Below are 14404 nucleotides of genomic sequence, written 5' to 3' on the forward strand. Positions count from 1 at the left end.
GGGGCGGAAGGGAGGGGAGAGCCGAGAGGGGCCCCGGGCAGTCCAGCCCTTACCTGCGCTCTCCGTCGTCGGTGTAGACGCTGAAGAAGAGTCCCTCCTTGAGGTCTTCAAACACCACGCCCGAGAAGCTGAGCTGCAGCTCGTAGCTGCTACCAGGTTGCAGGGGCTCACCGAGCTCCAGCACCATGTATTCCGTGTCCAGCGCGAACCACACCTTGTCCACTGGTATGCGGCCCACGGTGGTGTTCCCAGTGCCCGGGGACAGGGGGCCCCGCACCTCGGCGCCCTCGCAGTCCTGGAAGACGCTATGCAACAGCAGTCGAACAGTGGCCATGGTGCAGCGCACCGTGATGTTCACGCGGCCATAGAAGAGCAAAGACCTCGCTGGAAGCTTGTCGGGCCTCAGCAGTGGCCACAGCTCCAGGTCGTAGTGCAGCGGCAAGAGCCAGGGAGGCAGGCGTAGGTGGTCCCAGGGCCCCGGGGGTCGCTCGTCTCTAGGGGTGGTGGTCACCGCTAGCTCGTCTGCACTGCCGGGCGTCAGGGTCGGCGTCGGTTTCTGCCTGCGAGGGGGAGAACACTCGGCTTCCGAGTCCCCGAGTCCCGGCAGCACCGACGGTGGGACGCGCGCGCAGCGGCCGTAAAAGGCGGCGAGTATGGCCAGAGCCAGCAGGAGGGCGGCCACCAGCCCCGCCAGCAGCAGGGCCACCGCGCGGCTCACATAGAAACCTGAGCTGGAAGGGGGTCCCATGACAGGGATCTGGTTCAGCGCGAGTTGGGAGTTCAGAGACGGCGGCAGCTGTCAAAACCCCGGCAAGGGTATTCAGTCCTGGGACCCCTACCCTCCTCTCTTGTATAGTGCCTTTTCCTCCTGGAAGAGCCTGGAAGGACTGGAGCGCAGCAGACAGCGGTTGGGACGGTGGCTTCACCCTCCCAGATAATCAGACACAGGTCCCAGCCTACCCACCCCGCCCCTGGCCAGCGCCAGTGAAGAGGCGGACCTGGCACACCCAGGCACGTACCCCTTGGGGTTCGAAGAGAAAGAGCCCACGGAAGATGCCTCCAGGGTCGGCGCGGGGAGGGGGTAGGTCAGACCAAACTCAAATCTGGACACCTTAAACGTGGATATTTGGATGAAGGATGTGCCTCGGTACGGTTTCAGATGTTATCTGAAAGCGGACACGTACGGAGCAGGTCTATCTTGACGCCAGCGATGAGCTACCAGCAACACACCTGCTCCACCGCCAGCCAGGGATTCGTGTGCTAGGGGGTGGTAAGGGCTTGAGAACCAGGATATTTGGGAATTTAGCGCTTCGTGTGCTCTAGGGGGTGGAAAGGGCTTGAGAACCAGGATATTTGGGAATTTAACACTTCGTGTGCTAGGGGGTGGTAAGGGCTTGAGAACCAGGATATTTGGTGGTTCGGAAACGACCCTGCAGGGGGTCGGCCGCGCCGTCAGAACAAATTTCTGGAGCCAAATGTGTGGCCTTAATTTCGCTTCCTAAATAAGCCAGGGAGGCATGTGGCCCAGGCAGCGGATGCGAAGTTGGAAACAAGGTCTGGAGTCCGGAGTCTTTACGGAGCTTAGGAAGCCAGGCTGGAGGAAGAGGCGACGAAGTGCTAAGGAGCCTGGCGTCTGTGTCTCCCGGGTGAATCGGGGTTGTGGGGCAGAGTTGGGTTAGGCCAGCGTTACCACAGGAAGGGGCCGGGCGGGATGGTTTTTCTTAGCTCTGCAACCGCCGGGAACTGGGGTTTCCCTTCCTGAAGCTGGGGGAGAAGGGACACTTGCTTTCAAAACCGGCTCCGGTCAAGCAAAGAGAATTAAGCAACCCAGCGGCCAGTTTTTCTACTCAGAAATTCCTGGGCTGGAACTGGTTTTCCCGGAGGTACCCCAGTCTCTGAGGTTTTCACATGTTTGACAAGACATCTGTTTGCTATTTAGCTGGTGCCCTTGGTCAAATTCTTGGCCTCTGTGCTGGGTCTGGAGTCTACACTCACACACGCTGGTGAATTGCGAATGAGATTGCAAGCATCCGGAGGCACTGGGACGGAAGGGAAGGTAGTTAGATCCCGCTGCAGGCTGAAGATTTTAGAGTACCCCATCTTGAGATTCCTCTCTCTCTCTCTCTCTCTCTGTGTATGTGTGTGTGTATGTTTTACAGCGAAAATATAATGATTTTCCCAAAGCAGGTATAAAACGGTGCGCTTTACTACTGCTTTGACTGTATCTCACTTCCAATGAGGAAACCCTTCCACGTGGGTTCAGAGACGGGGTAGACCACGGTGATTCTCCTGGGAAATGCGTGCTTTCTTGTTCCTTGAACTGAAATGAATCACATTGACACCACCACCATCACTCTCTGGAATAAGACAGGGAAGTGGAAGGAGATTTAACATCAAGCTCAATAGATAGTTGTGCTGTAATCTGTGGACCAGTCCACATTAAGACCATATGACTTAATTTTCTGGATTTGCTTTCTTCAGAAACGGAAGGATTATATTTAACAATAATTATGACCACATGCATCACTCTCAGAAGATCATAAGTAGAGCAGAGAGAGAAGCGCCTTCTATTTCTGCATACCTACTACAAGCTCTGCTGCCAGAATGGTGAGCTACTGTGCTAGCAGTGGCATCTCAGTTTAGGCCACGTTCAGATTGGGATTGTGACAGCTGTGGTGCTAATTAACTAATTACTGGACTTAACAACCCCGGGACAATTTCTTGAAGGATTTGAAGAATTCCAGACCCTCAAGGAAAGGTAAAAAAGAAAGGAAGTCAGTAACAGGATTATTTCAAACATATTAAAGATATTCCTCCTCTCAATTAAGTACCTATATGGACACTAGTATTAAATTCCATTTTTCAAATATCATTAAAGAAATAGAGATTGGCCTCCACACAAAAAGTTTCAAAGTAATAAAGTCACACCAAATGATTCAGCAACTTAAGTATCTTATTAAAGGGAAAATATTACTAGTAAATTGTTAATGTCACTCCAAAGAAGTTACGAAACAACATACTGGCAGCATCAAGATTACAGTAACAATAAAGAACTGGAAAAGTATTACATGAAATATTTGACATCTCAATGAAAAAGTGGTTCTGGAACATAGACCAGTTGCTAGGAAAACATTTTCTAGAGCTGCTCAGAAAATCTACTTACTTAGAGCAATGATTCTTAACTGGGCACAATTTTTGTGCTCCTGCCACCACCGGCACCTCATTTGACAATGTTTGAAGATATTTTTGGTTGTCACAATGCAGGGGAGGAAGTGCTGCTGGTATTTAGTGGGTGGAGGCGGGCTGTTCTCTGACAATGCGCTGGACAGCCCACCACAACAAAGAAGTATCCTGCCCAAAATGTCATTAGTGCTGCTGTTCAGAAGGCCTGAACTAAAATAATATAATATATATAATAATAATATAATCCAAGCCTTTTCCACGTTACCCAGGTAAAACTTCAGCTTCCTATCTTGTGCTGCTATTTACTTTTGTTGTTTATGTTTATGCTTTGACATGTCTATTATTTTTCCATCTTTATTTATTAGTACTTATTTGAAACCATGTATATTTTATTATACCTGTTAGACACCACAACTTAATTTTTCTTTTCTTTTTGTTTAATTTGAACTTTTAATTTTTTGAGTGTGTAATATGAGTTTCAAAAATCAAAACAATATGAATTTTTAACTTTTTAATTATTATATTTTTTCCATAAGTTATGGGAGTATAGATGACATTTGGTTACATGAGTAGGTTCTTTAGTGGTGATTTGTGAGATCCTGGTGTACCCACCACCCAAGTAGTATACACTGCACCATATTTGTTGTCTTTTATCCCTCACTCCCTTCCACTCTTCCCCACAAGATCCCAGAGACGATTGTATCATTCTTATGCCTTTATATCCTCAGAGCTTAGCTCCCACATATCAATGAGAACATACAATGTTTGGTGTTCCATTCCTGAGTTACTTCACTTTGAATAATAGTCTCCAATCTCATCCAGATCATTGCCAATGCTGTTAGTTCATTCCTTTTTATGAGTGAGTAGTATTCCATCATATATATACACCACAGCTTCTTTATCCCTTGTTGATTGATGGGCATTTGAGTTGGTTCCATGATTTTTCACTTGTGAATTTTGCTGCTATAAACATACATGTGCAAGTATCTTCAATATGAAAATTTATTGTTAAGATATCTTGCTTCCCCCACTTCAATAGTTAATCATTTTAATAGTTTGTGTGTGTGTGTGTGTGTGTGTGTGTGTGTGTGTAATCTTCCTGTGTTTCCTCATGCAAATCAGGCAAATACAATTATATGACCTTGTCTTTCTCTCCTGTCTTACAAGAAAAACAGTATACTATATCGCATTTCCTCACCTACATTTTCATTTTACAACATATCCTGTATATCTTCTTATATCAGTCCACAGATACATTCCACATACTTTTCTGCAGCTGCATAGTATTATATTGTATAGATATAGCATTGCAAAGATTTTTCCAGTTTGGTTATTTGAAATGGTTCACCAGACTCCACCAAGTATATTCATATAGGCATTTATTTAAAGGCAAAGGATATGATATAGCAAGAGAAAGGGAGTACAGGCAAGCATAGGAAGTCAGGGAGACATCCAATGTGCAAAGAGCCCTTATTTGCACAAATGGCCATGCTGTGTCATCAGCTTGAGCTACCATTTTCTGTGAGAGGAATTTTTTCTAGAAAGACCTTAAAGTGTAATGGCCCAATGGATTTTTCTTGCCCACTGCGCAGATAAAGCTGATGTATCAAGACAGGAGAATTGCTGCAGAGAAAGAGTTTAATTCACAGAGAGCCAGCTAAATGGAAAACCAGAGTTTTATTACTCAAATCAGTTGCCATTAACATTTGGAGATCAGAGCTTTTAAGGAGAATTTGGTGGGTAGGGACCAGGGAGTAGGGAGTACTGATTGGTCAGATCAAAGATGAAATCATAGGGGCTTAAATTAGCTTCTTCTTGCTGCCTTCTTTTCCTGGGTGGGATCACAAAACTGGTTGGGCCAAATTTCCAGTCTGGATGGCATCAGCTGGTGCATCAGAACTCAGGGTCTGAAAAATATCTCAAGCACCAATTTTAGGTTTTACAATAGTAATGTTATGCCTAGGAGTGACTGGGGAGGTTTGGAATCTTATGGCCTCTAGCTGCATGACTCCCTAAATCATAATTTCCTGTATTATGGCTAATGTATTAGTCTTACAAAGACAGTGTGTTCCCTAGGCAAGAAGAAGTTTGGTTTCATGAAAGGGTTATGATTATCTTTGTTTCAAAGTTAACCTTAAACTTAAGTTTCTCTCAAAGCTAGTTTGGCCTATGCCTAGAAATGAGCAAGGACAGATTGGATGTTAGAAGCAAGATGCAGTTGGTCGAGTCAGATCTCTTTCACTGTCATAATTTTCCCACTGTTATAATTTTCGCAAAGGCAGTATCAAAAGGTGAAATTAGTAGTTCTTTAAATAATCAAGCCAAGTTTTTCAAACCCATAAGTTCAGTTGCAAATCATCAATTAAAAAATAAACAACCTAGGAGGCTCCAGGGAGAATTTCGGACCTTAATCACCACATCAAAAATTGGCAGCTACTGAAAAGAGCAGAAAGTTGTCTGAGCCCCTTCAAAGCCTCACAGAATTGTTATTATTTGAATTATCTGATAATTTTCTGGAAGACCCCATTTACAAAGCTGTCTTTATTTAATATACTCAGAGTTCACATAGTGTGAACAGCCTTTTCTCAGGGTCATTTGCTGAAAACAAGAGGCAATTATTTAGCATTGCAACTACCTGAGATAGACAAAGAATTGGGGCAAATAATAAGCTCATTAAAAAGCTTATAAAGAAAAGCTCAGGAATGAGATATCCATAGGGGCCTTTAAAAAGCTCCAAAGTATTTCTGAAAATCTATAAGGCCTTATACATGTATAGAACTACACATATGACCAGGACTGTATATGTGCTCAGGAAATATGTGAAAAGTCCCTAAGCTCTCACTTCTAGCTAATCCTGAAGTACTGCTTGAGCTGGATATGAAGGCTAAGGCAGAGTTGTCAATTGCCTGCTGACTGTTGATGGGATGCCTCAGCACACACACAGAACCCCCTTCTCAAAGACTGGGAGATGACTTACTCATCCTAGGCATTTAAGAAAATCTCTGTTTAATTATTAGTTGACTACTAAGCAAACCGAGCAAGGACATCAGTGGCCACCAGAACAAACCCTGGAGAGAGAAGACAGTCTGATTTTCAGAGTTGTCACATTATTTAAAATATCATGTTTTCAACAAAGAAATTATGAGACATGCAAAGAAGCAATAAAATATGCCTATAAACAGGAAAAAAGCAGTCAATAAATGTCCATAAAGAATGTCAGACACTGGGCAAAGACTAGACAAGGGCTTTAAATGAGCTTTTAAAATATGTTAAAAGAACTAAAGGAAACCATGTCTAAAGAACTAAAGGTAAGTATAAGAATAATATCTCATTATTACTATATTCTCTCATGTAAATACAAATAAAGAGGGATAAATTATTTAAGAAAAACTAATAGAAAGTCTGAAGTTGAAAGTACAATAATTGAAATAAAAAATTCACTAAATGGGCCCAACAGTAGGTTTTATCAGGTAAAAGAAAAAAACCATGAAACTGAAGATAGGTATTATGAAATTATTCAGTCAGAGGCACAGAAAGAAAAAAATGAAGAATCATAAATGGAGCCTAAGGGACTTGTGAGACACCATCGGGGAGACAACACACACAGTGTGAAGTTCCAGAAGTAGAAGAGAAAGAGAAGGGGATAGAGAGGTTATTTGAAGAAATAATGGCCACACATTTCCCAAATTTGGTGCAAGTTATGAATCTACAAATCCAAAAAGCTAAACAAAATTCAGGTGGGATAAAAATCAAAGGCCCATACCAAAACACATTATAATCAAACTACAAATCCTAAATACAATGAGAGAATCTTGAAAGCAGCAAAAGAGAAATGACTTGTCACATACAAAGAATTCTCTATAAGACAATCAGCTGATTTCTCTAAAACCTTGGAGATTAGAAAGCAGTGAGCTAATATAGTCAAGTGAAAGAAAAATGCTATTCCTGGAAATTCTATATAGAGCAAAATTATTCTTCAAAATGAAGGAAAAATTAAGACATTTCCAAATAAACAAAAACTGAGAAAGTTTGTTACTACTAGACCTGAACTGCAGGAAATATTAACAGGAGTTTTCTCGGATAAAATGAAAAGACAGTAGGCAGTAACTCAAAGCCATTTGAAGATATAAAGATCTTTGGTAAAGATAAATATTTAGGCAACTATACAAGCTAACATTTTTATAATTTTGGTTTGTAACTCCACTTTTGATTTTTTATGTGACTTAAAAAACAAATGTATAAAACAATTACTAATATATGTTACAGGACACACAGAACATAAAGATATAATTGGTGACATCAATAACCAAAGCAGAGAACAGAACTCTATAGAAACAAGAGTCTTTATATGCTATTGAAGTTAAGTTAGTATAATTTCACATTAGGTTATTATAACATTAAGATATTAAACATAATCCCTATGGCAATCACAAGAAAATATTTATAGAATATTCACATAAAGATCAACTAAACACAAAAGAAGGCAGTAATGGGTGAAAAGAGGAATAGTAACAAAAAACTATAAGGAATACATATGGGAACAAATAGCAAAATGGCTGAAGTTGATCTTTCTTTATATCTAATTACTTTAAATGTAAATGCATTAAATTCTCCAATGGCAGAATAGATGTTTTTAAACATCTAAAGGTCTATAGTATAGATCTATAAGTAGATCTAACTATATGCTGTCTACAACACTTCAGATCCAAATACACAGGTTGAAAATAAAAGAAGGAAAAAAGATATTTCATGCAAATAGTAACCAAAAGATTGCTAAGGCAGGTAGACTAATATTAAATGAAATAGACCTCAAATCAAAAAAGATATGAGACAAGGATATTACATATTAATAAAAGGTTCAATACAAGATATAATAATCATAAGCATTTACACACCTATATACCATACTCTTAAAACATGAAGCAAAAATTGACAGTATTTAGGAGATAAATCGTACTACAGTAATAGTTGGACAATTCAGAAACCCATTTTCAATAATGAATAGATTAACTAGACATGCTAAGAAAATAGAGAACAACACAACAAACCTACTAGTCCTAAAAGACATGTACATAGCACTCTACCCAAAAATAGCGGAATATATATTCTTCTTAAGTGAACATGAGACTTCTTCATGGATAGACATATGTTAGGCCAGAAAACAAGTCTTAATATATTTTAAATGATATCTATCATACAAAACATCATCTCCAACAACAGAATGAAATCAGAAATCAGTAACAGAAGGAAAACTGTAGAATTCATAAATACATGGAATTAAACAACATACTTTTAAACAACCAATGGATCAAAAGAGAAATCACAAGGACAATTAGAAAATACTTAGGGTTGAATGAAAACGAAAACACAACATACCAACACTTATGGGATACAGTGAAAGCAGGGGCTGGTAGGGCCATCCAATCAGAGATCTCTGAGGCTGGATTGGGACATGCTTGGGCCTAAGTCTCATTTTCTCCTTTTTGAGGTATTTGGAGCTCCTCAACCTATATGACAGACTTAACCAGAGTACCTGTAACATTTGCACCTAAGGGAGCATCCTAGGGTTTCATGGCTGGGCTCAAATGGCTAGATCCTGGCTCCAGAAGGGTAGCTTGGTAAGCTGATCACTCCTGAAAACCCATGTAGTATTTCTTTTGTGAGCTCACACAAGATTTGGCTACCAGAATGGTGCTCATGTGATCATTCTGGGTAACTCTCAAACATGTTGTACATAGGATGAGTTCAGGGCCCTGGAGTACTCGTTGTCCACTGCTATCCCTTGGACTTGAGCCATGTATCTGGATCCAGTGTTGGCTCTTGCTTATCCATGTTGTGACGGCAAGATCATCTGCAGTCTGCAATATCCTAAGGCAGCAAGATCATTTGCCCCATTCCCTTCACAGGCTCCATACTACATATTAGGCCACCCCTGGGAGTGGCTGCACCTCTTTCTTCATAAGCATTTTCAGACTGTGGCTCTGCAGTGCCAATGGGCCCTCTCAGCTGATGTTCTTTCTTGCCTCTGATCCATGTGGTGACATCATGCTCTCACAGCTTGGTCTTAAGGTATGTTGGATAAGTAAGAGACATTTCTTGCCCCGATGGAAACACTCCTTTTATCTCTCACCTGGGTGGCAGTGTGTGGAAGGCAACAGTGTGGTCAACATGCAAAAATATCACATTCTAGAAATGCCAGGATTTGTGCTCTAAAGAGTTTAAAGAAGATGTAAGATTGGAAGATGTGTTGTTTTGTTTTACACCATACAAATGTGAAGAGTAAATTTAACACAATCAAAACAAATGATCATTTATATTTCTGTGCATCGTGTGACTAAAACCTGCATATGTAGGCATTGTCAATGAAGTATAATAAGAACTTTTGTGTGAATTATTAGAAGCCAATATTTATAGGCAGCACAATGAATGATGTGGTGTCAGGAGCAATAAAGTAATCAGCACTAATTAAATGGAGTTAGGGAACTGAAGAGGAAAGAGGCCTTTATTTTTTAAAATACAAACAGATCTGAAGAGCCATAGCATTGTGAGTAATAACAGCATTGCTACCTTTTTCTCCCAGGAGGCAGTATGAAATAGCCAAAAATGTTGCAGATGACAATAAAGAATGTGAACTGATGATTCCTGTACGTGGACAGGAAGAGATGGTGCTTGAACACTAAGAAGAATCTTCAAATGCACTGAATGGAAAATAAACCAATATGTGTCTCTTTTCTGCTCACCGTTCTATCCCTTCATTAAAAAGCACCATACCTTACATGAGCCCATGAATTCGTATTATGTTTTAAAGATCAAACTGATAGTCTTAGACAAGGCCCTGCAAAATTAATTGCCAAGTACCCATCACACCCTGCGGATGGCCTCGTTGGGTAGGATACTTATTAGTGGTACTCAGAAAATAAGATGATCTCTGTGCTGCCCATTGGAGAATTTGTGTTGCCTTTAGACTCAAAGCTGGAATTAATTCTCTCCAACAACAACAAAAAGAAGAGGCATGTGAAGCACCCTACTTCTCAGCAGAAAGAGAAAACAAAGGAGGAAGAAGATGAGGGATAGAGAGAGGAGGAGACACATGGAAGAGAAGCCTGCTCGGCTGCAGACATGTAAGAGAGATCATCCCTAGGGTGGGAAGTTATTGGAAGCTGGTATTATATTTAGCTAAGAATATAGTGACAGCAAATTCTTGTAAGTAGAAGAATATGCTATATTTTAAAATATCTGCAGCACGTAGTTGGGGACACAGAGATTCAGCATTTTCAGTAACTGGTAACCAAGAGCTTTTGGAGAATGATATGTGCATCCATTCTAGAGTAGACATACATGTGACAGATGACAATGTGAGAGACCGCATATAAGGATGGCTGAAAATGAACAATGTGACATATGGATAAATCCATATTATCAGTCCACCAGGTACCACTCTTACTGAGGCAATGCTTTCTTTTGTACAGATCTTTTATATCTTTAATTCACTGTAATTTTTCAAATAATTATTGACAGATTATTTACTCACGTTTGCTGCTGTATTGGGTCCATTTTGTCTCTGAGCTTGGAGGTTTGCGTTTATTCAAAGCAAGCAGGTGCATCCTTAGGGTAGCCTTATCTACTTTAAGTTCTAATGCTTTATGAGGTACATTTTCTTACTGCTTTTTGTCAGATCAAATAAAAAAGTCCCTCTGGTTGTTTTCTGCCTTTTTCTTAAGCCTCAGCCCATTTTTGACTTTGATTTTCTAGGCACTCTTAAAGATTCATGCCAGTCTATTTTATTTCTCCTAGACTCTGCTCCTTTCTTTTTTAAATTCATGCCTGTAAAACTTGTCCCCTCGGGGACTCCCTGGGTAACTACCCTAGTTTCTCGATGTTCTTTCCCTTGTTCTTACTAATTGGAATTGTGGCTTATACCAGCTCCTTCTTGTCAATTACACTGCTTGCTCAGCTTCTTTGATCCTTACTGCCATCTTTCATTCTCAGACTTTTGCAACAGAAATGTTCTTTTATACTGAAAAAGCTAAATTTCAATAATCAACGTGTCATAAATACCTCATGCTTGCTATAGTTTACAAAGTATATATCTGGGTATGTTTTTCTTCAAATTCCTCCATTTTCTGCTAGTTTGTCAGCCAAGTTGTTTACTATTAAAAAGGCAGAATTTACTAGAGCTTTCAGAAAAACAAATAAAAATAAAAAAATAAAAAGACAGGATTGATGCTAGCATGATAAGTGGATTGAAATTATCAAAGGGATAACTTCAAATCATTATTGGACATTCAAGTAAAAGAAAAAGAAAAAGACTTTTGAATGACATCGTAAAACAAGTTCTTTCCCCAAATCACAAATAATTTCTGATTGTTGGTTACTTTTCTTCAGAGGCCTAGAAAAGAATCACAGAACATTTGAATGTCAGAACATTTGAATCACAGAACAAATTCCATGAGTATTTGCAAAACTGGAATTCACTGCGAGCAGTGAAGTAAGGGGCCTATGGAAAAATCTGTGTTATTATCGGTTTTTTTGAGAACCAATTTCATTTTTTTAATTGTTATTTATTTATTTTTATTTTTTACATGTCTCTTTTGGTTTCCTAACAAAAACATATAATGTCTAAACTAACAACTCTGAAGTGTCTGTGTGTGCACATGTGCTCAGCCAGGCAGGGACTCTGGGATAGGCCAGCAGACGGGGATGCCTAGATCACACTGGCCCCATTGCACGGGCAAGATAGCCCTGCTCAGGTCCAGGTCTAGCAGCTAACAAAGGCTAAAGCCACCTAAAGCAGCCTGGTGAGGCTTGGGGTTTGGGCACCCATGGCTCTGATTCACTGCAGCCATTCCCATGCCATACTCTCTGGGATCCATGCAGGCTGGAGTTTTGCCTCTGTCAATGCTCTGGGCAGTTCTCCCTACCAGCTCAAGTGTCTGTTGAGGGTGTGGGATCTCCTTTATCTAGGATTCTGGAAGCCTGTGGCAAGAATGGACCACTAATTGCCTATTTCACACACTCCCTTCCCCAATGTAACCATCTTTACAAAAATTATCAGTGAAAAAATTATGACTGAAAAGAGATCTGACCTGTTTCCATCTTGCTTCTAACCTCCAAGCTGTCCTTGTTCATTCCTAGGTGTAGACCAAACTAACTTTCAGAGGAATTTAGTTTATACTTTAACTTTGAAACAAAGATGATAACAGCCCTTTCCTGAAACAAACCCTCTTCTTGGCTAGGGACCAGACTATCTCGATAAACTAACTCTATCTGGACTGTGGGCAAAATGAACTCATTGGGCGGTTACACCAGGAGCTGCCTGGGGTCAGGACTGAGTCCTAGTGCTTGGCAACCCTGTGCAGGGTTCCCATCTTCCTACTCTTTCAGCCTGGGGTCTGCATCCTCCCTCCATCCACTCTCAATGAGTTCTTTCGTAAGATCTGTTCAGTGTGTGCTGGTATTCTTGATGGTTCTGTGCGGGAAATGTGCTAGGGGAAAAGAAAAGGCACACACAATACTTTTAAGGGTAAACCACCTTTATCCCAAGTATATGGCAATACAGATACAATAAGCAAATGATAATAAGCAAATTGCAATGGGAAGGAAAGAAGGAAAAATATGTGTGTGTGTGTGTGTATATATGTGTGTGTGTGTATATATATATATATATATGTGTGTGTATATATATGTATATGTATATGTATGGGAGATTCATCACCAGACCATGAAGCAACAGCCTGGGCTCCAGAGTCAGCCACTCATCCGTGCACAGACAAGGAGAGGTCTCAAGAAGCTTTGGTGCAGTCTGGAACTCTAGCTCTTTTTGTAATGAGTTGCTTGGCATGAGGCCTAGTCACATGGCCCTTTGCTACTGGGCTCAAGGAACACAAAAAGTTCAACTTGTTTTTGCAATTGCCTGTTGTTTTTCAATAACCAATGTATAGGAATAGGTTGACATAGAGATTTCTCCAAAACAGTGCTGGATGAATGCCTCAAGGGGCTCACACAACCTGTCCCCGGACTTAGTGACCATTGTTTGCGTCCATGTTCAAAATAATTAACTTTTCCTCCACAAAGGTCTGGTCTCTCAGTGGGAGCAGCTCTTCCTGCCTGCATCTAGTCTGCCATGTTGACTCCTATTCCTTTCTCTTTATTTTTATTGTATGTAATTTTTCTCTGCAATTCTTGGAGAATTTATCAAGTTTTTCCTCCTCACAATATAGCTACACAAAAGAAAAAACCTGTTCAGTATTAGAACTTGGGCAAGGACGATATCCAGGCTTAGCAGGGAGTGGAATGAAGAGTCCTGCACCCCTGGGGATGGTGAGAGTGGATCTAGTACAACTTTCTGTCATCTACTGCAGCTTCACAAGGCCAAAATGAAGTCTCTACCTCCTGTTCCCACTACCACCAGCACCACTGTCTGACTCTCTGATACTGAATAGATGGAAAATAAAGAAAAACTATAATGCTCAAAGGCTTTGCTGACTCCTGTTTCTGTGGGGATATCACCTCAGATGTATATCACTCCATGAATACTTCTCAGCTTCCTAGGAGTTGTAATTATTTATTGAATGTAATAAAAGAGGGGAAGAGAATGTTAAAGGGATAGAAAAAAGGATTGGGAAGCAATGGCACTATGGCTGCTCCCAAAGCCACCATTGTAAAGGGGTGACACCTGTCAGTCTCTAGTTAGAACAGCTCTGTTTCTGATCTATGGAGTGGTTAGTTGGGCTGAAGAGCTTCCTTCTTACTTCCAGGTAGAGAGATTTACCCTGTCTCTGACTGCATGGATCAAGAAGCAACTAGAAACTTTTCCAAATCCTATCAATAGCTGATTGTCACTCCTAATTTTTCATAGTGCATTTTTATCCTTTTCTAAGCTGATTAGGTATTTTAGTGACAAGCTGGGGGAGGTTGCAATCAGAAGGTCTTGTGAGATGCTGTCTTACAGACATCTCCACTGAATCACTCATAGCTTTGTAACTAGGGCATGGGAGCAAGTTGCAGAGGCATTCCAAAGGTGCTTACTGTTCCCCGATTGGATGTGTTCTTTTCAGGTCCTTGGGCTTTCACTAACTCAAGAATGGGGAGGAGACCCAGGCGGCACAGTGATATTGTTCAAGTAAATATCAGACCGAAACAGTTTTTCAGAAAGCAATTTATTAGGCAGAGAGAGAGAGAGAGAGAGAGAGAGAGAGAGAGAGAGAGAGAGAGAGAGAGA

The 14404-nt window shown here is 41.0% G+C and overlaps 1 protein-coding gene and 1 long non-coding RNA gene across 4 annotated transcripts in view; one reads left to right on the plus strand and one right to left on the minus strand.

Annotated features, from left to right (window-relative positions):
* LVRN (laeverin) overlaps positions 1–960 on the minus strand; it is a 73086-nt gene extending 72126 nt beyond the window's left edge. Inside the window, exon 1 of one of the 3 annotated variants that reach the window (XR_004267493.1) lies at positions 54–960. Coding sequence is in view for 2 of the 3 variants with exons in the window: in XM_032273992.1 (XP_032129883.1) it covers positions 54–748 (695 nt within the window). In the remaining variant the exon portion in view is untranslated. The remainder of the gene's footprint in view (positions 1–53) is intronic. The other 2 variants (XM_032273992.1, XM_032273983.1) reach the window with 2 other exon arrangements.
* The window catches only part of LOC116548655, a 45632-nt gene that overhangs the window by 1145 nt on the left and 30083 nt on the right, over positions 1–14404 (plus strand). The gene's annotated exons all lie outside the window — the stretch shown is intronic.

Source organism: Sapajus apella, unplaced genomic scaffold (assembly GCF_009761245.1).
Source record: "Sapajus apella isolate SASKATOON/1434 unplaced genomic scaffold, GSC_monkey_1.0 scaffold1, whole genome shotgun sequence".
In the NCBI taxonomy this organism is placed as follows: domain Eukaryota; kingdom Metazoa; phylum Chordata; class Mammalia; order Primates; family Cebidae; genus Sapajus; species Sapajus apella.